Source organism: Sphaerodactylus townsendi, linkage group LG07 (assembly GCF_021028975.2).
Source record: "Sphaerodactylus townsendi isolate TG3544 linkage group LG07, MPM_Stown_v2.3, whole genome shotgun sequence".
Taxonomy (NCBI): domain Eukaryota; kingdom Metazoa; phylum Chordata; class Lepidosauria; order Squamata; family Sphaerodactylidae; genus Sphaerodactylus; species Sphaerodactylus townsendi.
In genome coordinates this window covers 96,422,319-96,446,037 of record NC_059431.1, presented here as the reverse complement: position 1 = coordinate 96,446,037, position 23,719 = coordinate 96,422,319, and the positions used below count along the sequence as shown (strand labels likewise).

General features: G+C 44.0%; 1 protein-coding gene and 1 long non-coding RNA gene across 2 annotated transcripts in view; one reads left to right on the top strand and one right to left on the bottom strand.

Moving 5' to 3' along the window:
* Positions 1-1,397: 1,397 nt before the first annotated feature.
* On the top strand, positions 1,398-4,122 carry LOC125437123. The gene is made up of 2 exons (XR_007245138.1): positions 1,398-3,903; positions 4,058-4,122. It is a non-coding gene; the product is annotated as an uncharacterized LOC125437123 (long non-coding RNA).
* A 6,289-nt stretch (positions 4,123-10,411) lies between these two features.
* Positions 10,412-23,719, bottom strand: part of CLCN1 (chloride voltage-gated channel 1) — a 95,033-nt gene continuing 81,725 nt past the window's right edge. The window contains exons 19-23 of the mRNA XM_048504506.1: positions 22,016-22,092; positions 18,688-18,726; positions 16,544-16,648; positions 14,799-14,885; positions 10,412-13,603 (exon numbers count right to left, since the gene is read on the bottom strand). Of these exons, the coding sequence (XP_048360463.1) occupies positions 13,211-13,603; positions 14,799-14,885; positions 16,544-16,648; positions 18,688-18,726; positions 22,016-22,092 (701 nt within the window). The 3' untranslated portion in view covers positions 10,412-13,210. The remainder of the gene's footprint in view (positions 13,604-14,798; positions 14,886-16,543; positions 16,649-18,687; positions 18,727-22,015; positions 22,093-23,719) is intronic.

Genomic DNA, 23,719 nt, shown 5'->3' with positions numbered 1-23,719 from the left:
GCAAATGTGTGCATTTGGTTCTATGTGACACAACTGTTTGGGGGATATGTAGTTTCTGCACCTGAGAGCCAGTAGAGAGGGATGTATTACATGATAAGTAGGTAAAAAGTAACAGAAAAGAGGTAACTGATTGGAGGGAGCGGGATATGGAATTGTGTCTGTGGAGGGCGGGATTAAGAATCTAAAATCAGCTGTAGAATTTTACAGTCTGCTACTAAAATGTCCAGAGACACAAACCTTGTTCTCTGTTTTAAAAGTCTTGGGAGAGATTTCTATAAAAACCTAATTTTAGGACAATTACACTATACCCTCCCCTTTTTCTGAAGAGGTTTTGCTTTTTTATCTGAAATGTTTCCCACTGGCTCTTGAATGTAGAGTTGGGATGGGTCACCTCTTTCTGTATCCCTCTCAAAAAACTTGCTGGGATGGAAAAGAGGTTTCCTCAATCTATGCTTGACCTTTGAGTGGAATGTTTCTTAAACTGCAGCTCTCCTGCAAGGCTGCATTTAGTTGTGCTCAAGGTCAAGAACAAGAGATGTATCAGATATACAGGGAACTTGTTAAGGTAGGCAGAAGTATGCTTCAACTTCTTCCACACACCGGCAATTCTCTCGCTGCTGCAAATGCATTGACAATAGAGTGTCCACACAGCAGTTTTGCCAATATGTTCCATCCCTTAGGCCTAGGGTTGCTGGGAGGGCTGGAGATGTGGGGTGGTACGTTTGACATTGCTGACTTTGCTATGTCACTTCTGGGTGATGTAGTGGGAGAAAAATAACATAAAAACCATAGTTTGCCAATGTCACCACATCACTTCTGGAGTTTACCAGTGCGATCATATGCAGAGTTACTCCACACTCCCATTGAATTGAATGGGCTTAGACTAGAATAATTCTCTTTAGGATTGCACTTATAGGGTAGCTCTGTGAATTACTGGAAACTTTATCATAAGACCTTGACATTGTGATATTGGTGACATCACTGTTTTTATTTTATTTTTCTTCCCCCAGTGTTTAACTGGCAGGGAGTAGGCTTGCTGACAAGAGCAGGTGGTCTAGCAAACCTACTTAGGCCCATAGTGTCAATCATTCCCACCCCCAGTGCCTTCTGAGGGGTTTTACAGACTTTGCTTGATTGCTACAGTGCTATAATGCTGTAACGATCTATTGTCATGACCTACTAGCAGCTCTGAATGCCCACTATTCATTTTTAAAAAATCTCTAGCCCTTTTCATAAAATCATAGAATTATAGAGTTGGAAGAAACCGAAGGGCCATCAAGTCCAACCCCCTGCAATGCAGGAACACATAATTAAAGCACTCCTGACAGATGACCATCCAGCCTCTGTTTAAAAACCTCCAAAGAAGAGACTCAACCCCACTCCGAGGTAGTGCATTCCACTATCATACAGCCCTTACTGTCAGGAAGTTTTTTCTGATGTTTAGGTGGAATCTCTTTTCCTTCACCTTGAACCCATTACTCCTGATCCTAGTCTCTGGAGCAGCAGAAAACTTTCGTATCTTCATGGCAAAAAAGAGCTAGTGAAAGAAAGAGAGAGAGAGAGAGAGAAACAAACAAACAAACAACAAACAAACTGGGATTTTGGAGAAACATAATTGATCATGACAATAGATCAGTGGTGGCGAACCTTTGGCACTCCAGATGTTATGGACTGCAATTCCCATCAGCCCAATTGTAGTCCATAACATCTGGAATGCCAAAGGTTCGCCACCACAGCAATAGATGGTTATAACATTATTGTAATGATCTAGCAACTGCATGTTTAAAAAACTCAACTGAGGGATGAAAAATGGTGCCAATGTGCATCGGACATTAAAAAATGCACACCTTCCTGGCCACATAGTGTACAAAGGTACTTTGACAGGAATCTTTCCTAAAAAGATAGTTTCAGGAGAGTAGCTGTGTTGACTTGCAGTAAAACAGCCTGAGTTGAATGTAGCAGTACTTTAGAGACCAACAAGGGTATGAGCTTTCAAGAGTCAAAGCTCCCTTCATCAAGCCAAGTGTTGGGAAGACCGGCTCAAGGAGGATAAAACCCAGTAAGTGGATGGTTAGTGAACAACATCATATGGTTGAGTCTGCCAAACCTGCCTTCCCCCGAAAATAACCACAAAACCCTGTTCTGGTTTGGATGTCAAATGAAAACAAAGCCTGTGTGGAAGCATCCTTAGCAGTAACAAATGTCTCTCTGCATGTGAGCCTTCACCAAACAGCAGCAGAGCAGTGGAAAGGAGGAGGAGGTATTTTCCAGCTGAGCAGCCAGCTGTCTGTGGGTGCAGAAATTTCCCCACCTTCCCCTCTCTTCAGGTCATTTTTTTCATTCTGGTCTTGGAACCAGGGGAGAGGGAGAAGGCTCCAGTACACCCATTTGCCCTTATTCCCCTAGAAATACCAACCCTACCCCCAGCACAGCTGTTTGGCAACAATCTGAGAGAAGCAGATGCACATAGAAAGGGAAGATTTCCCCGTCTTCCCGGCAGGCTAGCGCCTTCTCTCAATGATAGTCGGAGTGTCACCTCAGACAAAAAAGTTGATACTTCACTGTGGTCCTCGAATGCAGGATAATGTGAGTCACATATGAACGGGGCATGACTAAGTATGTCCTTCAGCCACTTGATTTCTTTCAAACACATGCAAGCAGCAAGAAGGGAAGGGCTGGGGTCCCAATCCCAGCTGAAAATATACACATGCCCCATTCAAATATGACACAGTCTTATGTATTTTGTCCTCTGGTACAGCCCTTCCCCCTCCCCAATGCTGCTTCTAAATTCACGTACAGTGGACTCCTGGCTGTTAGGTGTCGAGCATACCGGGTGATCTTTGGGTTGTGAAGAATTAACCGTTGTTTGCTCATGCATGAGGCATCTTTTTCAGGATACCTGACGGCTTATGCATGTAACACTGTGCTGATTGTGCTTCCACTGCATGTTGAGGGCTATCCTTGAAACCGTTAAAAAATATCCAGATTTTTTTGATTAAAAAGAAATAAATAAAGTAAATTTGGCTCACTCCCAAAGGACCCTGCATTTTTCCAATATCCCTGTTTTTGGTTTCATTGGCGTATTGTTCAAGGTATTGCAATTTCTTGATCACTGCTTCTGAATTGCAGCAGTGGTGGCCGTGGAAGGTGTGGGAAAAGTAACAGAAGTACGAGGTGGTAAATTCACCTTGATGCAATGGCTTTGTGATGTGTGTGTTTTTAAAAAGCATCTAGTCATAAAAGCCAAAATACCCCAAAGAGCATTCCTTAAGTGTCTCTCCATAAGATCCTTAAGTGTCTCGCAAACATGGCACTGTCCAATTAAGATTGCCAGCCAGTGATGGCAATCAGAAGCCTGGCAGGGGGCATGGGAGGGGGACCATCAGAGGACAATGGGATGTCATTTCTAGGGAAAACCTGGAAGTGACTGCACCTCTCTAGGAATTACTGGAAACTATGGTAAAACCAAAGTGATATCTAGGGAGAGTGATGTCTCTTCTAGGTTCCTTCTCTGGTGACATCACACCTGATGACAGTTTTTAAATTTTTCCATCCTGCCAGCTGCTAGAGTGGTAGCAGAAACTGGGCACAGGGAATCCCCTGGCCACTCCAGTTTTTTAAGCCCAGGCAACCGAGTCTGCAAATCCCCCTCCCGCAAGAGCAAGAGCTCTGTTCCTTCCTTGGCAAAAACAAGCACCACAAACTTTAATCTGCCCTTTCTATTGTGGCCCCAAACCTCACTCACTTTAAGTCTCCCACCAGGTGTCAACCATTGGCTGCCAAGTCTAATTTTTTGTTATGCTGGTTTTTGTATTGGGGAGTGTTCAGCCATGCAAACCTCTTCCTGCAGAAAAACGTGGTAAAGTCCATGCTCCAATTTACCATAGTGAGAACTAGGCCTAGGTCCGTGGTGGCGAACCTTTGGCACTCCTGATGTTATGGACTACAATTCCCATCAGCCCCTTCCAGCATGGCCAATTGGCCATGCTGGCAGGGGCTGATGGGAATTGTAGTCCATAACATCTGGAGTGCCAAAGGTTCGCCAACACTGGCCTAGGTCATTCTTGGTGTTCTCTGAAGCTACCTCCATGATGCAGAACTTGCTTCCCCAAATCTTTTTTTTTTTAAATTGTTGGTTCCTTTCCCATTTAGCTTATCTCAGTTTTTCTTCTAAAAGTTAAAGCCATTATTCCCACGTGAGAGCCAGCATAGTGTAGTAGTTACGAGCAGTGGACTCTAGAGAGCTGGGTTTGAATCCCCAGTCCTCCACCTGAGATCTGCTGAGTGACCTTTGGGCTAGTCACAGTTCTCTCAGAACTCTCTCAGCCCCACCTACCTCACAAGTTGCCTGTTGTGGGGAGTGGAACGGATTGTAATTGTAAGCCACCTTGAGACTCCCAAGTTAGAGAAAGGCCAAATCCGCACAACAAATAAAATGTCTTGCAGACATTTTAAAAAGAACCTTTTGTCTTTTTTAGTCCACGTAGCACAGTAAAAAAGGTTTCCAGTGAAAATAATTATTTTCCCACCTCTCCTCCCCCATTAAAGCTCTTACTTTCATTTTCTCCGCAGCTCATGCCTACCATTTTCTGCCTCTTCAGGATTCTCCGTGCCACCTGCTATTTGCATAATGTTTCCATGTTAGCTGCCCACAATTTCAGTGTACAAAGTACATGAATAAAATTAGTTTTGCCTGCTGATGTGCATGGAATCGGCAGGCAAAAGAAACTTTAGGATGCTGTGGGTTTTCTGGGTGGCATGGCCATGTTCCAGTAGTATTTTCTCCTGACATTTCACTTGCCACAGAGGAAGATGCCAGCCAATGATGCAGGCAAAACATCAGGAGAAAATACTACTGGAAAATGGCCAGAAAACCCACAACATCCTAATGATTCCAGCCATGAAAGCCTTCGACAATACATAAAACTAACATTATTCATGTACTTTATACACAGAAATTGCAGGCAGATGAGCTGTAAGCAGAGGAAACGTCTGTGGGAATATTCTGCAAATGGTGGGTGGCACGGAGAATCCTGAAGCAGCAGCAAATGGCGGGTACGAGCTGTGGAGAAAATGAAAGTAAGAGCATTAACAATCAGGCGGGGGAAATAAAGTGTTTCTTGCTCCACGCAACAAGCAGGAAATGTTTTCAAAATGACTTCAGAAAATTTTAACATTTTCAAAATAAAACGTTTTCAGGAAAAATAAAAAATGCAAACTTTTGAGCGGGGGGGGGGGGGACTGTGCAGTATTCTACCCCAAAATGTTTTATTTTGTGACCTGAGAACAATTTGTTTTGTGTAAAATGGCCCAAAAGCTGGGAATAAAAACCAATTCTTCTTCATTTCTTTTCCAAAGCCCACAGACAATCATGGAGTTTTGGGTTATAATTCTGTATCTTCCTATAATTTCAAGGAATCGGAGACAAACCATTTTGTTGATTATGATTTAGCAATTTCTTCATTTTTGTTTCTGGTTTAGTTGGTGCTGCTAGGGCTGCTGACTCTGTGTTTGAAAAAAACTTGGAGATTTGGGGGCTTAGCAGAGGACAGAGCGGAGGGACTTTAGCAGGGTGTAATGTCATATAGTTGACCCTCCAAAGCTGCAGTTTTCTCCAGGGAAACTGATCTCTACAGTGTGGACAGCAATTGCATTTCTGAAAGATCGCCAGTTCCCACCTGGAGGTTGGCAACTCTAGGTGCTGTGCATGAAGTGGGAGAATCACCAAAGGATCCATTGCATGGGTGTGGGAGGGCTTCCAGGTGACCAAATAAATCTCAATAATAACTTTGCAAAGGGCAGGACTTTTTCAACAGCTCTTTGCAGGTGGGTGGATGATAACAGTTGGTGCGTCTAATGTCATAAGAGGGGACAGTGAGTTCAAGCTTGTATAAAATTAACCAAAAGTTCAGGGCTTCAGGTTTTTTTTTAATCCCAGTACATAAAACTGTTTTTGCATCAGGGAGACATGACCAGAGGCAGACAGTCTTAAGACTTTTTTTTTCCAGGCTAAACGTTTTGAAAAAGGGGATAAGACACAAAATTATTTCCATGTGTTACAGGTGATATTTAATGTGATCTTTCAGGAACGAAGGTGGGAGTGGGAGGAAAGTAAGACAAATGGGTCTACTATGGTAACCATCATCTCTCCCTGTACCTGCCCCAAGGCCACACCTTTACAGTCTAAAACAAAGCAGATTTGCCTTTGGTCTTCCAGGTCCCCTTCCAAAAAAAGAGTCTTTGCTTGAAACTATTTCGCTGGCTATTCTCCGCATGTTTTGATAATGTGACTCATGAGAATATATCTTCTATAAATAAATATATATCTATATATACCATATATATAAATATATATATGTAACTATACATATAGCTATCAAAAATGATATGGCATTTCATGCCAGGCTGTGGCGAGAGCCACTGAGGAAGGGGGATCGTTGCCTGCTATGGCATGTAAGGACCTCATGAAGTTATTGCTATTAAACGGCACGTGGTTTTTGCCATTGTGGTTGGTGGAATTGTGTGTTATTTCTGTGGGGATATTTTTACCAGAAGCATTTGGTGTTCTTCAAAGAGAAGCCAAAGGTTACAAGAAAGCAGTCGGCATAAGAACAGACAGAAAATGTAGGGGGTAAGAAAGCTCCAGAAATGCCACTTCCATAAAATGGCTCGTTCAGGGTCTCATATGGCAGTGTGCTGTATGCTGGAACCATGCTTTGTATCTGGTGCTTGTTACTGTACCAGAAATATAGAGTTGTAAGCTTCTCACTTGGGGTGAGATATCTCTTGCCCCCAGCTCCCGTTGCCCACTATTGTTCGGGTGGGCGACAGGAGGAAAGACCAGGAAACATGGATGGGCATAATTGGTATCCCTGGCATGATGACATCACTTCCAGGATGACCCAGAAGTGACATAATGGCAGCAGGAGGCTATAACACCATAGGTTTTTGGACGAAAGCTTAAGTGTCATCCAAGTGACACCAGGATGCTAACTGTACCCTCCCAAAGCAGAAGATACCACATCCCCCATCTCCTGCAAGTTGCGAGTCCCCGCTTGACAACCCTACAGGGAAGGTGGGGAAAATGAGCTAAAAATGATTAAATAAGATTAATATATTGCTATATTTTGGAACTGCAAGATAACAGTTGCCTGCCAGTAAATGTACAGTGGCCAGAAAAAATAGCAGCCTCAGGCATCTGGCCACCCACTTCATAATATTAGTTTGGTCCATATGAAGTTGTTTATTTCCACTGTGGTGTGTTTGTGAATCCAGGATTCAGCTTACAGACAATCACTCAAATCCTTGTTTGCCTCAACAGATGCTGGTTTCGTCTTCATTCAAGCCATAGCTATGCATCCATACGACATGAAGCATGGGTGTCTGTATTTGTACAGCACACAAAAGGATAGTTAAGAGCAACTGTAGCTAATTAAAATGGCCTCCAATCACAATGAAGTGGCCCTATTACACCTTATTTTTTTGTCAGACCGCACATTCACATTCTGTCTGAACCAAACCAGTTGCCTGAGGGCATAGCGGCACAATATTGTCCTGGGTCTGAAACAGCCAGTTATGAGGGAACAGCACAGAAAATGGGGATAGCACAAACTGAGGAAAAGTCATAGCAGCCATTTTGGGCAGCCGCACCCTGTTTAACAGAAATATCTAGTGTGAATATCTGCAAAACAGAGTAGCAGACTAGTTAGGAGATACAGTGTCCTCAGGCAGGTTACTGTAGTCTTTTAAAATAAGACCAAGAAAGTATTTCTGTTGTTTAGTTCAGAAAGCACTGCTGACTTTTTAAGGGAAAAAAGAGTCTGTTCATTTCCCCCTGTGAAAATGATGTTAGATAGAAGTTGACAATGAAAGGTAGTAAGATCTGTACCAAGCAGTCAGTCAGTCTCTCTGTGCCACTGCAGCTACATAGGAAAAGAATCACTGGGGAAAAGAGGGGGAGTCCCTGAAAGTACACAAAACAATTCAGAAAAGTGGGACTGCACTAGGAATTGACAGCAAAACACACGGACGAGCACATTCGAAGGAACACAGGTTCTTCTGCCCCCTCACTTAGGCCTCTGAAAATAATGGAGGGGAAAATACCAGAACTATGACACTGTATGCTTTTCCTGCTGCCGCTTAAGTGACATGTCTCTTGGAGAGTGTTGGACTTAAACCGTGGCAATTCAATAGCTTTGGAGCCACACATGCATGGCTGTGATAAATGATAAAGAAAAATTCAAACTTATTCTCCTATATGAAGGGAGGGCCAGAATTTTTTTACACAGATTTCCAGATCTCAAGGGGCATCACACCCCTAACCCCAGCCATGTGGAAGGGATAACTGTACTGTTCCCCAATGTGGTACCTACCTCACATTTCAAGAAAGCAGACCCTTGCCTGGTGGGGCATATGGTGGGCAAATGGAGTCTACCTTGAAACCGCTGCTACTGGAAGAACGGGCAGACCTTATGCCAGAGGTGGAAAGAAATAGGACTTTGTTGATTGATGGTAACTACAAATGTGGTTCCCCATGAACCACAAAGTTGGTACCACTAAAAGGAGCACTAGGCTAGTTCACAAAACTATACCCTAAGAGCTAGGGTAACACATTGAAAACGTCCTTATTGATACCTTGAATATAAATAGCAACCTCAAATAAATAGCAACATACACTGTACATTTCTTCAATGCTGTGCTTTTTAATCAAGGGGTGCTTCCGCATTGTCGTGGTCGACCTGAGATCGACTAGAGTCCGACCCGAGTCCTCCGCACAGACGTAGCGTCGGACTCGTGTCTGACTCGACTCACCTCCCTCTCGCCATTGAATTTCTCGACTCTACTGGGGAGTTGAGTCGACTGGTGGACTCGGGTTGCACTCGAGCCGAAGCCGCCGGAGTGCGGAATCTCCGTCACTCGACTCTGCCATGTAGCCAATCACAACTAAGTATTTCGCCCATGCGCAGAAGGGGAGACTCGTGGCGGCGCGAAAAGCTTTGGGCATGCGCAGAACGGGGGACACAGCAACCAATCGGAACGCAGCACAGGGAGGTGGTCCCGCCCTCTGAGCTCGGCTCCGGAGACACGAGTCGGCTGCTGTGCGGAGGAACGGGAGGACTCGAGTCAAGGTAAAAGACTCCGCCGACACGAGTCAAACCTGAGTCGACTCGTGTGTCCGGAAGGGCTCAAAGCCTAGTTCTCACTGCTAGGTTTCTGCTAGGTCACACAGCAGACTGCTCCTCCATACCATACTAAGTTAAAATCATTCCCCTGACATACTCGTTTTCTACATGGAGGGAATGTAGAGGAAGGGGATTGGAGGTACAGTCTTTCATGTCATCCCTTGTTTGCACACTAAAGTGGTATCACTCAAACCTCAGTGAGAACTCAGCCATATCCTGTTCTTTTTTTAAAAAAGTATCTATTGGGCCATTGTATGCATTTTTACATTGTTATGTATTAATAAATATATTTTCTATATATTACCACAGCTTTGAGGGGTTTTGGACTGTTAACCGAGCCAAAATTGTATATAGTCTATGAACACAGGTGAAGAAAACCGAAAGGTACAAGTACATACAACTATGTGTGAGTTTTAGCTCCCAACACATATTTCCGGAGACAATGAAATTGGATAAGGCCTTAAGGTGTCCACAGGACCCAGCACTGGTGTCGCTAAAAAGTAATTTGTTAGATCAGTGCTATGTTGGACAGCATGAGCTGTGGATGTAAGGTATATTTTGGCTGATTAAGCAGGGAACTGGTTGCATCTTTGTTAACACTTGCCAAAGAACCTGGCATTATCATCATGTTTAAATTGACAGGATGTTCATACTGTGAGAGCTGATGCGATCCACAGAAATAAACGGTGTTTTGTGAGGGGAGAACGATCCTGGGCAGTCCAATCCAGGGGTGGGGTGGGGGGTGAAAGAAGTTGTGGAAGTGTTTGCCCACCCCGCCAGTGTAAGGGGCAAAAATTGCTGCAGAGAGGGTGAACAAGTTGATTGGCAGGTGCCACACAGCTGTTGTGCCTGAGCTGGAAAAGGATGCCACACTAGTATAAAAAGGGACACCGGTGCAGCTGGAGGCAGGCTAGGGGTGTTCCCAGGAGAGGAGCTTCCAGAGGTCTTTTTGCCCAGGAACACCCCTGGTCAGCCCTCTGTTTTCCTGGCATAAGTCACTTTTCCCTATGAACTTTTCCAGGTGGCAGGTTACCTTTCTCCCTCTGCTTGCTGTGTCACCTGGAACTCCATGGGAGGTGGTGTGGCTATGCCGCAGCAGCACCGTCCCTGTCCCTTGCCCCGCCTCAGATTGGGCTTTTTGCCTGTCTCTTAATAATGGTATGGGATGCTGCTGGCAGAGTGAAATTTACATGTGTTGTAGAAGTTTCTAATAATGACCGCGTATAGAATTGAGGTTTATAATCCCATTTAATGAAGAAAAAAGTCCAACTGGGCTGTGTGCTGACAAGCACAGAATGGATAGCACCCTTCCCCCCTCTCAGAAAGATTTGTCCATCTTTAACAGGATAAGTCACGACTGAACTTTTCCCTGCAGCATGAGGATGCACCAATAGAAAAAAAACTTCACTAGCTGAATTTCTGCTTGCTGTGCAATTCTATTCTGCCTCATCCCCCATCCCCAGCAGTTGTACAGTTAGGATCCTGCTTTTTGCCCCGGGGATTTATGCTTGGTGTAATTTTGTTTGTATCTCTCTCAATACAACAACGTTCAGAAAGTTGGCAGTCCACAAGTGCTATGTTTTTTTCTCCTGGCACATGTTGGCAGGACTGTGAGGTAGACAGGGAAACTCTGTGCTCCTTCAGATGGATAGTTCCTTGCAGGAGCCCAGCCAACACAACAGCTTCCTCTCTCTTCCAGTCAACAGGCCAAATTCAGTTTGGGAGCTGCATCTGGAATACTAGAGGGCCATTCATGCACTCAGAAGGCACTGGAACAGCAGGGACCTCTTTGGCTGCAGAGGTAAGGCTGCTGACCTCTGGGTAAAGCCCAGAATTACAAGATGATCTCTGGATTACAGAGATAGCTACATGCAGAGGCGGAGCATCACAGGGACATGTGGGGTCACATGTCCCCGGGCACACACCAGCTGGTCATGTGGGGGTGGAGAACTGCCCCCCATGTTCCTCCCCTCAGCCCACCGCAGGCTCCTTAAGGTAAGTGGGGCAAGGGGGGAGCGCCCGGAGCAGGTATTTCCCCCACACACACACACACCTCTGGGACTATGGCATTATACCCTGCCCCTTCCCAAGCCCCACCCTCCCCAGGCTCCACCCCCAAGCCCCCACAAATTTCCCAACCCAGAGTTTGAAAGCCTACCAATGCAGCAGAGAAAGAAGGGTGAATTCAGTCGGGGACGGGCTTGTACTAGATTTACACTGCAGAATGAAAAGGGATTAGTGCTCAGTAGTCATTCTGTCTTGTCTGGGAAGTATAGATTGTAAAGGCATGCTAAGGATCTCTTAACAGGATTCTTGGCAACCTCACCCAATGACAATTTGAAGAATTTGGAAGAGGGGATCAAAATGACAGTTGAACTGCTGGAAAAAAAACCTACATAAATTTGCAGTGCACCCTTCAGAAGCAGTAGCCCTCTTTATTTCCCATCAACCCCATTTTCTTACCTGGATTTGTTATGTTTAAGACAAGTGCTTTACCAGTAACAACAACAAAATTCCAATCATGATTTGGCAGAAAAACAGGAGCCTTACACAATCTAGAGATCTGCCAATCTAGAGATTTTGCCATTCTGCTCATAACTAGCACCCCCAGTCCTGCTATGTGTGCAGAATCTGGTTTCTGGGTGCACCCCCCTAGCTTCATGGGGAACAACATGCCCCCGCCTGGCTTTGCATGCAGGTCACTTCTACAATCCATCAGTTGGAGCTGCATGCAGAATTGCCCTGGTGAGAAGGCTTAATTTATACACCCTCTGCCCTTCCCCCTTGCCAAACAGCTAATTGGGAGGATTTCCGCTTTTTTAAAAGGACTCAGCTGCTCCCCGTGTGCTCCACTGAATCAAGGCACAGGAATCTTCCATTTTCAAGAAAGCCCTGAGTGTGGTGAAGAAATATACAGATTAAGTAATTGAGACGAAGCAAACTCCCTTCCTGCTATTACCTTGTCTTTCTCCAGTGTGTGGGGCATAGAGACCCCCACCCCAACACACACACATTAACATAGAAGCCCCATTAACTAATTACAGTGAACGCATTTACAATCTGTGTGCAGTGTACACTTGATTTTGCTTCATCTGAGCATTCAGTAATTCTCATGTTACAATTCTGCACAGGAGATTTAAACCACACATTTATCCAGGTACTGGTCCCCGGTTTCATTTGTAAAGAGAATGTGTGTTGGCTGTCAGAAACAGACGCATGCATGTACAGGCAGGATGTACATATGTTCACTTAACTCTGAACAGGCCTAAAATAAGTCCTGCTTCTCGTTTTTCTCATCTACTTCCACTCATTTCAAAAGAAACGCCCCCGTGGGAACAGGTGAATGGAGATTTCTGGGTAGGGAAGAGGTCAGGGGTCTGGCAGAACATGTCTCAAGGGAGGAAGTGAGACAGACTTTTGAAAGGTATTAAACTGTTCTGAGGGGAGGATCAGTTTGACACTTATGCAAAAGGAAAAGGCACTGCAAAATCGTAAAAAGTAATCACATAAGATGAAGATTTTCTCATTCTGGACACACTCCTAAAAGGGGCTGGATGATCTCGACTGCTGGACCAACCCTTTGTTAAATCCTCCTGTCTCTTCACCAGACCATGCTACAAGGCTGCAGGTGTTGTATCAAGCAAGGTAAGAGGAAACAGGAGCAGATACAAAATGCTGTTGGCAACGGGGGTAGCAGGCAGCTCCAACTGAAGGGAAATTACCTCATCTTTTCCCATGAACATCTCCCAGCAGGGAATGCAGCAATGTGAAACAGCGCACATACATTTATCACCATTTTCAAAGAAGGCATAAAGAGAGGGTATATCCCCAAGTTTCTACAGCCCAGGTTCCTCCATATACCACCTCAACATGTTGAAAGTGGCAGAAGAGAGAGCCAGTCCACTTAGCCAAAGTCCTCTGGCATGGGTCACCATCTGCAAGAGCGGGGCAGGCAGGCCGCAGGACTCGCCCCTGAAGCACAAGTAGCAGGAGTGAAGGGGGTGGGTTGGGCCCCCTTCTCTATACAATTATAGTGGCACATCTTCATCTTCCTCATCCTCAGTCAGATTGGAGGAGTGCAGGTCAAGGTCCTGCAGGATTTCTGAGATGTTCTCAGCAGCTGGGCCAGCACGCTCCATTTCCTCCAGTTCCATATCAGCAACTGATACAGAGCGTGTTTCTCTCCTTTCTTTTGGGCTGGGAGATGGTTGTGGGCGTGGACAACTGGGGGCCACTGAGGTATCTGTTCCTGAGTCCACTGTAGTTCCCCCAGGTGTCTTGTTGCTGTTGGGCTTGCTCCATGCCTGTGTGGACCATTTAGCCTGCTCCTTGCTCGAGGTCTGGGTGGTATCACGGAAGCTGGCAAGGGGAGGGCGCAATTGGACGCCAGAGCTTGTGGAGCCTTCGATTGCTTTCCGGAGCTTAGAAGTTCAGAGAAAGATGCAAGTTAATAGATGAGCTATTTTGGAGCACTCCTGAATAAACAGACACTACAGAGACTAGAAAAATTCTACCACACAGTTCATTTTGTTCCTAATGCCCAATTAAAGTCCCTTCTGAGGGAAAAAAATGGCTAATGAAATCCATTTCTTGGCAAACAGGTGATAAATATCCACATGAAGAATGGTCTGCAGAAGTGATCATTGGGGTATACCAATACCACAGACGTCAATAGTTTTTTATACTCTAATAATGAAATATGTCCCAATCTGTGGATATCTAAACCCACAGATTAGACCCATGCTGATTATAAATAGACCTACAAATCTGGACAATCCCCTAGGTTTACTGAAAGATCTGAAAACTAAAAAGAAATTGGAGGGAGGAGGTTTAAATTCCCAGCAGCTTCAGAATCTGGGGAGCTGCTCTGGGCCCAGCTGCAGCAGTGGTGTCCAGGAGCCACCCCAGATATGGAATGACTCCTGAACATCATCGCCACTGGGCTCCAAGGCAGCTCTTGAGGCCTGGTAATGGGGGTGGGGAGCATGATGTCCCCTCCCACAAGTCTTGCAGGCCCCTGCTTGTAGATATAATGTCTCAAGAGAGCACACACTGACGGCAAGCAACCTCTTATGGAGAACTATCAGCACCCTGACAAAAATATGGTTCTCATGATTCTTTGGGGCTGGTAAACTATTATAAAACTGCCAGATTTGTAATATGGATATGTCTCTGGTCAAAAAAACTGCCAGATGGTTTCACTATGGGGCGGGGGAGGGGAGACTAGACTCTTACCAACAGTTCTGATAACCAACAAAGAAAGCAGTGCCTAGAAAACGGATAGATGTTATCTGCAATGAGCTGAGGATTATTTGAATTAAAGGAGATATGGAAGGTCATCCCACTTCCACTTCTAGTATGCAAATTTTGAACTTAATTTTAATCCACAGAACTCATTTGACCAGAACAAAAGAAACAAAAGAAAAAGCTGCATAGCCAGAGAAGCCGGGCCTTTACCATATCACTTTCAGCTCTCTTAGAATATACTATTACCTGTTTCGAACCACACTGAGTAAAAACTGGAACCTTCTGCTTTGCCAGGTTATTCCTGACTGATTGTAAAACTCTTTGATAAAGCATAAAGCATGAATATTCAATGAGCAACATTTCATTTACCTCTGGTAACGCAATCACACCTTTCAGCTTCCCCATGCTGGTTACGTAGGCATGAGTGAGGCCCAGTAAAGAGAACAAAGTATGTGTCTGTGAGGGGGAAAGTTAGGAGACAGAAGAAAAGAACAAGAAATGAATCCCTTGAAACTCATACCAAAGCCAAACGCCTGTGGTAAATACTGTAGTGTACACAAACCAAGAAGAATTTTAAACGGCTGCTAGCCCTCCAGTGGGGCTAGAGTTATCCCAGCATTAGAACTAATCTCAAGATTACATAGATTTTTAATTTTAAAAATTGAATTCTTCTACTTATAGTCGCTCTCCCCCAATGAGCAAGACTCAGATCAGCTCCTCTAAAGAAAATGGCCGCTTTGGATTGCAGATTCTATGGCATAATATCCCTGCTGAGCTCTATCCACCCCCTAAATTCCACCCTAGCTAGGTACTGCCCCCAAATCTCTAGGAACTTCCCAACAATAACTGATAACCCTAAGAAGGAACTCAGCAGAGGCATGAAACTTCTGATGATCCAAACATTTAGAAACAGAGATCCCACCTACCCAACAAGTTAATTTTTGTTGGCACTGAGAACAAGCTAAAGTGAGATAATAACACAGTAATGCCATCAATTATACAATTATTGGCCATTTATGCACTTGTGGTCTGTGCCACAGTGAGCATACATTCCCTTCAGATCAGATTCTCAGTTGTGCATACATTTTTCCTGCTCCAAAATTCACTACTTTGCAGATCAGAGAATCCCTGTGGTTTCTAAAAGCAGGTAAAGTACAACTTTTCCCTGCCTTCACAGGGAAAGTGAAGGAGATGACCATGTATTGCTCTTTCTTCAGGTTTTCTCACTTCTCCTCACCTTCCCATGTCCATCCAACAGCTCTTCTGGCCACTCTGTTCTTTTTATTTTTATGATGCTGGTCTATTGATTACTCAATAGACCAGTGAAACTGACATGGTTTATTGAATTATTTGTGGACTGTGATGCTGGACAAATAAAAAACTCTAGTACGATCTTATTTTAGTAGTTTGAATCATGGGGAAAATCTTGAGCTAGTAATGATACTCTACCTAAGGCAGATTGTATATTAAATATCTGATCCAGAGTTTTAAACCCATCCACAGGAAAGTCCTAGGCATCAACAGTTATTGGGCAATGACAGAAAATCCTGTGGTAACTAGCAACCCCAAAGGTGTCTTTCTGGAGTTGTATAAAGCATTGCCTAGAAAGATGGCTACAGGGAAAAATTTCAACTTTCCCTAGTAATTAATTATGCTAACTTTGACACAGCCCCTAACAGAAGGCAGGTCAATTTCAACTTGTAGCAGAGCAGCAAGATCAATATTCTCCCTTAAAAGGAATTTTGTATTATCTCTAGACTTGATACTATGTTTTTGTCCCAGCACCAGATTTCAACTCCATATAAGAGTTGGGCAATGACTTTACTCTGGAGCAACTTTAAGGCAGAAACAATCAAGAAGCCACCTTTTAAATGGAAGAACTTAAGGATGGTCCCAGTTGATGTTATTACTGAGGACTCTGTTGTCCCCATATGGGTTATAGAGCTCTCACAGTAACAAAAGGAAAGCAAGGCAAATCTCATGAACTTTTTCTTAATGAATTCAGAACTGGAGAGACACAAGGACCCAACAGTGAGAACAGGAAGACAAATGAAAGAACCAGGGTAGGTGGGCAAAGGAGTGTAGAGATAGAAAGGGGCAGAGCAGACACTCACCTTGTGCAGAGATGTCCTTTCCACCAACTGAAAGGGAGAAGGGTCTATCCGGCAGCTGTCAAAGCACACCTCTTTCTCCAACTCCTCCTCCTCCCAAGCTTCTATCTGACACAAGAAAGAAGGGTTCACACACCCAGTTTGCATTTTTATCTGGTCCCATGGACCAATCTCTGTCCTCAGGGTTCCACTCCTGACAGGTTCCTCCAGCCCTTCTTTCCTTTCAGTAGAAAGACAACTATATATCTTGAATATAGGTTATGGGCCCAGCGCTAAGCACTGATCTTCTGGCAATGTTCAAAGGAGAACAGCGGCCTCTGAGGAAGGGGATTAAGCTCCTTTCACTATCTTTTCTTCCAACAGGGACATTGTAACTCTGACCATTTTCCCTCCCCATTGTAGCTCTGACCATTCCCCTGATTCTTATGTGTGAAACTCACCCTCAGAACTCAGAACTCTTCAGAAACCATTTTTCCCCATGAAGACTTTGGTTTAACTCATTATTCCCCAACCATGTGGGCACAAATAGGAGGGAATGGGGAGATCTATTTGTCCACCCACTTACCTAGAAAGCCAACAGGAAAAAGTGCTTGTTTTGCACAAGGACAGCACATTGTTAAACCCTGACTTCCTCTTTATCGCATGGTCTTCCATTATTTGAACCATTTTTTCCTTCTCAGCCTGACTCCAAGAGTGAAATGAAAGAAAGAAACACTTCAAGTAATCAAGAACAGCCAGATAAGGAGGGAGAGGGGCAATAGTTTAGCTCCCCTCAACATAGGGTTGCCAGCCTCCAGGTGGCACCTGGAGGTCTCCCAGAATTGCAACTTCTCCAGACTACTGGGGTCAGTTTCCACAAATGGCTATGTTGGACAATGAGTTCTATGGCATGACACCTTGCTGAGGTCCCTCCTCAGGCTCCACTCCCAAATTTCCAGGAATTGCCCAAACTGGTGTTCACAACCCTATCTGACCTAGATGTTCCATTTTCAGTAAACAGAAAAGAGACGTCCCCTGTTTTCCTTCAAGTTCAGCTGTGAAACATCCTTTAAACCTTAAGGGAGGGTTCCGCAATGTGAAGCCCATAGTCACCATGGTGGCAGCCAACATCTTTTCTGGTATCTGCCAAGTATTTTTAGGAAGTGGGTGGAACCAGATAGGGCTTGTATCAGCAAGGCTTCTGATTGACTATTGGCAATTTGATTGGCTGTGCACATTTTAAAAAATGTTGCCTTGGCACTCTCTGACAAACAAAATATATGAACACTATACTACTGGCTACAAAAGGATGCTAAACACTTAAAGTATGTGTGGAAATGTAATATAAAGTACAACTGACAAACATAACAACACATAGAAGAATCCACCTAATATAAAAATAAAGAATCTTCAATAATGTTCTTAGAATTTTACACACAGCAAAGATTCCATCAAAAGTCCACAGAAGGCAAAGAAAAAGCCCATAAATGAGACAGGTTTCCTGGTGGTTTTTCCCTGTTTTTTAGGGCAGGAAAAACTCCTTCAGTCAATAAATAGAATGCTGTCTTGCCTGAAGCAACTGTAGGAATCATTGCCTTTGCAAGCTTCAAGACAATTACCAAAGTGCACAAATGTCCCATTTCACCTGGGCAACAACCGCAGCTTCCAGCATCCTTTTGTAGCCGGTAGTATAATGTTCATACATTTTGTTTGTCAGTATTGTTGCATTCCATTAGTTCTTGTTTTTCTGTACTTACTTGATATGGCCTTGGCAATAACTGCCATTACAGCACAAGGATCTGCACTGTGTTGCTGAAATTAAGCTATGACAATCATGTTGTGGCTGGTTCCACCTCCTACTGTAACCATTTCATTGCTGTGCTCAGGCTTTAAAAGGTTGGGGATCCCTGCCTTAAGCTGAACTGTGTAAATTATAAACTGTATTATAACTCTTTTGATGGAGTAGTAGTGTTTCCACCTGAGGCACAGACACACTATGTGCTGTCCCTGCTTGCAGATTCAGAAAGCAAAAGGATACAACTACTAGCTGACAAGAAAGATAGTTGTGATTATTTTTCAAGCATAAACAACCCCAAATTGTGGGTGTGTATGTGGAAAGGCGGGGAGGGTTCCTGTTGGTTCTCTGATATCAGTTTTTCCAGACTTACCTCCTCTGGCTTCATGGTATCTACAATGTCCGTTGAATCCTGAGGGGAATCAAAAACCAAAGCCAAGATCAGAACAAAGAGGTAAAGCATTAATTTAAGATCAAACTCTCATACAGAAGAAACATTTGTTTTTATCTGACTACTCTGCTCCGTTGAGTTCAGAAGCTTCCTCCAGCCTAAGAAACCTCCCTCTGACAGATGTGTTTCTTCCTGGAAGAAGTTTTCAAACATAGGCCCTTCCGCACAGCAAATGTATAATGGGTTGCAGTCGTGATAAAGGAACCTGTTTTCTGTTTTCGTGTTCACATGCATCCGTGCAGGCAGTGATTGGAGCCCAGAGAAACAATCCAGGTTGCTGTCGTGCCTTCACACGAAGATGCGCCTATTTTTTTAAATTACTTCCCAAACATGCATAACTACAAAGACATGCACATATGAACGTCCACAGCCATGCCAATGTCCCACGATGCGACCAGCTGCACCTGCGTAGCTATGCAGGTGCAAGCTGCAAAAAAAAGGATAAGGGGGGCAAATAAAGCGCCTTCTGCCTGGCAGTTTGCTTGCAAGCGGCTGCAACCCGGGATTTTTTTAAAAGATCACTTGTTTAGCGATTTTCAAAAAGCCCAGGTTGGAGAAAATAACACAGGGCAGGCTCATTTTGGGGGAGGGATCTGTGTGAAGTTCCCCCCAAAACGGATTATTTAGCATTTTATTTGGCCCATGCGGAAGGGGCCATGGCCAAGTGGGGTCATGAGACAGAAACCACTGACTTCCCCAATATCCTTCAGTAACCCCAATATCCAGGGACAAGAATGTTCAGTAATTCTGCTAGGGTTGCAGCATTTCGGTCTTTAACCAGATAGGTGAATTGACTGAAAATCTTTTGATTGACTAAAATAATTACCCTGATCAAATGGATAAGATACATTAAGTTAATTATTGTTTAACACAATCATTTGTAAAAACTGCAGATGGACATCTTGGAAGCAGCATTCTGTCCCAAAAGAAGATATCCCTCTTACATGACAGGGTCTCTGAATCAAATGGATCATTTACAAACAAAGAAAATATTCATTTTATTTGCAAAATGGTTATTTTCGTCATGTTTGGGAAGATTTCTGACAGCACTAACTTCCAAACAAATGCAGGGAAAAGCATCTTTTGTATGGGGTACAAAATCAAACTTGCTGAGATTTCTGCCTTTGTTAAAATAAAGAAATCACATTTCTATCCCCAAATAATCTTAAAAATATACAGAGGACATCCAGTGAATCTTAGCAAGTAGAGTAATGTTTCCACAGTTGGCATGCCTATCCTCAGCAGCCAGCCCTAACTACTGAGGATAGGATAATTCCGTAGGCTCCAGGATAAATTCTCTCCAAACTTGGGCCCCTTCCGCACACGCAAAATAATGTGTTTTCAAACCACTTTCACAACTGTTTGCAAGTGGATTTTGCCATTCCGCACAGCTTCAAAGAGCACTGAAAGCAGTTTGAAAGTGCATTATTCTGCATGTGCGGAAGGAGCCATTGTCTCCTGACCTAGAGCTTTGGAGGGTTAATTGTATAGCCTCTTTTCTTTCCTCCCATACAAAGGAACAGAGAAAGAAAGGCTACAATGGGAAAACATGAAGGGGCTTTATCCTGACTCAGACAGTTGGTCTATCAACATCAGTCTCTCTGCCTAAATGGGTGACAAATCTCCAGGGTCTCAGCAGAGACTTTCCCTACTACCTGCTACCAAACACTTCTAAACCAGATATCTTAGGAGCTGAACTTGGGACCTTGTGCATGCAAAGCAGATGGTCTCCCACTGAGCCACACCTCGTTCCCTGTATGAAAAAATGCCCGCCAAGAAGAAACAGAATGGTCTTCTTGGCATCCGACACGATGCAGGAGGAGGGGGAGATAATTTTTCATCCAGGGCTGCAAAATCATTAGAACTGGCCCTGTTTATTTCTCCCAATTAACTAGTAAATCACACGAAATAAGCAATGAATGCAAATAGGTGTGATTGATTGGAGCAGGGTTTGTACAGGATTTGTGCAACAAAAACTGTCAATGACAGAGAGGAGAAAAGGTTAAGCTCGCTGTAACTGAAAGTAGCTTCTGCGGAGCTCCTGCAAAGCACTGCTCTCCTGATAGAGGCAGGAATGCAACTGGAGCGTGAGGGGGAGGGGCCATCAGAGGAAGTGACTTTTTTTATAGCACCTGCCTCCTGGAGATAGAGGAAAGGAAATCCCATACCTTTTTTATAGCACCTGCCTCCAGGAGAATGCTACATTTCTGACATGTCAGGGGTTCTGACCACATCAAAAGCTACTACAAAGCAACCTAGCTATGGTATCTTGAAGTTTGGCCTGTACCCCTCCCTGACATTTCGTATCTATCCAGAGATCCAAGCACATTTGGCTGCCCAATCCTGGAGCGCCCAATCTTTTGTTCTAGATAAGTTGGGTGGGTCATATCTGAAGAGAGAAATCTAATCAGGATGATAAAGACTACAAAGGGAGCCGGGAGATGGTCAGGTCAAAACTTCAAGATGTGCACTAGGTGGAAGAAAACAACATGGGTTGGATCCAGTGCAGCCATTCTGCAAGCAGAGGCACTTCTTCTGGTAGATGGAGCCAAAATGAACTTCTGAGGATCTTGACCCAGAAAAAGGCAGCTTCCAGCAAAGGAAAGTACCTCTGCTAGTGAAATGAGATCCATGGGATCCAACCCAGTGGTGGGATTCAAATAATTTAACAACTGGTTGTTTACAAGAGCCTTTTTAACACCCAGTTCTGCTGAAGTGGTGCGAACCTGCTGAATCCCACCACTGATCCAACCCACTCATTGCCAATAGACAACTTTTATCTTTTCACAGAGGGGAAAATAACAGCTCCTGGTGGCTGTTTGAGGGGTGGCCGACGATTTATGCCCTGACCCGGATGGTCCAGGCTAGCCTGATCTCATCAGATTCCAGAAGCTAAGAAGGGTCAGTCCAGGGTAGTAGTTCAATGGGACACCACCAAGGAAGCCAGGTTGCTATCCAGAAGGCAATAGCAAGCCATCTCTTGCCTTGAAAACCCTACAGGGTCACCATAAATGGTCTTTGAATTGACACCATGTTCCACCACCAGACAATCTACAGGGAGTTACCAGCACATAAAGTGATTGGTCCTGAGTTGGAATAACTCCCTGCCCCCTTACTATTTACCAACAAAAACTGCTTTCCATGGATCTCCCAGAGATTTTTCAAGTTTGGTCCTTTGCTTCTCCCCTGTAACGATCACCTTTCCCTTTCAAGCGTAGTTGGGCCCAGAAGAGCCTTTCTGATTCCTCACCTGTTCAGCCAGCTCTGGTTGAGGTGGAGGGTGGTAAAAGCACAGGAGCTGCCTTGTCAGTCGCCAGAATCTCTGGCCTGTGGAAAGGAACAGAAGGCATGGGATGTCTGGGAGACCAGATTGTCAAGCAGCCATTTCCCTTGTCTTGCCAGCCTCTAGGTGTTAGTTGGAGATCGGCTGGGACTACAACTGATTTCCAGGCAAAAGAGATCAGTACACCCAGAGAACATGACTGCTTTGGAAGATGAATTCTATGGCATTATACCCCATTGAAGTCCCTTCACTCCCCAAACCCCACCCTTCTCAGGCTCCACCATCTCCAACCCAGAACTGGCAACCCCACATTTCCCTCACCCATTCACAATCCAGCCTAGATAGACAAACTTGGCAGCTGTAGAATGCTAACCAGAGAGAGGTCTTTGATTTGTTTTCATCATTATTATTAATTTATTTGGACAATCAATTCCATTACTGAGTACGAGGTTTACAAAGGATATTTGCAGATTGTTACATCATTGAACTTTCTGAAGTATTTCCTGAAATTGAAGTATTCCCTGAAATTATACATATAAGGTTTAGTTTCTCCATATGGGATAAGTAAAAATTGTACAGGTGGATGTGGTAGGGAAGAAGATCTAGTGCACTATGTTTTAGAATGTACTCTGTATGACGAGCCCAGGAAAAAGTACATTACAGGATTTATGTCATTAATGAAGGACAGGAACCAGGTGGAAAAATTGATCTTTCTTTTAGCAGATTGTGATCACTATATTTCAAGCCGAGTGGCTCTGTTTGCATATGCGGCCAGGAAAATGAGGTTGAAAGCTGATTCCAGGATGTAGTAATACTGATTTTAAACTACCAGTAATTTAATTTAATTTAATTGATTATTTTAACATTTATATGGATTGTATAGGTTCTATTTTACTGTTAAAAATTGTGATGGCCTACGGCCAACAATAAAATCTATCTATCTATCTGGTTTCTCCACATGTCAATATAATAAAGGCAGGACATTTTTTCGCATGAAAGCTCTTTGAATATCTGGAAAACAGCTAGGCAAGCGGCAGCAGATCAACTGGGAGAAGGTCCCTGTTGGTCGAACAAGGCTGCTTTGTAAGTACCAAGGTAAAGAAATATGGGATTGTCAAAGAAGCAACAGAATATTGAGCAGCTGGAATGAATAGAATGGAAGGAGCCTATGACTGTCAACTTGGGGAATGGCCCAGTCTGATATCAGTAAGATAACAGATTTATCCTCCATGGATTACTCTAGTTGTTTTTTCCTTTACATATCCACATAAGTTGGCGGCCATTATCCTCTCTTGTAGAAGAGAACTCCATAAGTTAAACACAAAGCTTTATTAAATTAACAGGTCTTTTAAGTAACAGGTCTGAACAGAAGGAATCAGAGGCATCTTGCTGGCTAAAGCTGAAAATAAAATACTAGCACACTAGATGGACTTTTGTCTGATCGGGCAGTTCTTAAACTTGTCTCTTGTTTGGACAATTTGGTAACAGGGCAAGGGCGGAGACCCACTCTAACACAATTTAATTTTTCAACACACTAGTTATTTTTGCATCAACTGCCACTGAGTATATACTCAACAGGCTGTGGCGGTGAATTTGAGCCCCCTCACAAACATACCTGTGAAATGCATGTGCATGCCACATTCACACATATTTAGGTGTGTACTGAAAAGG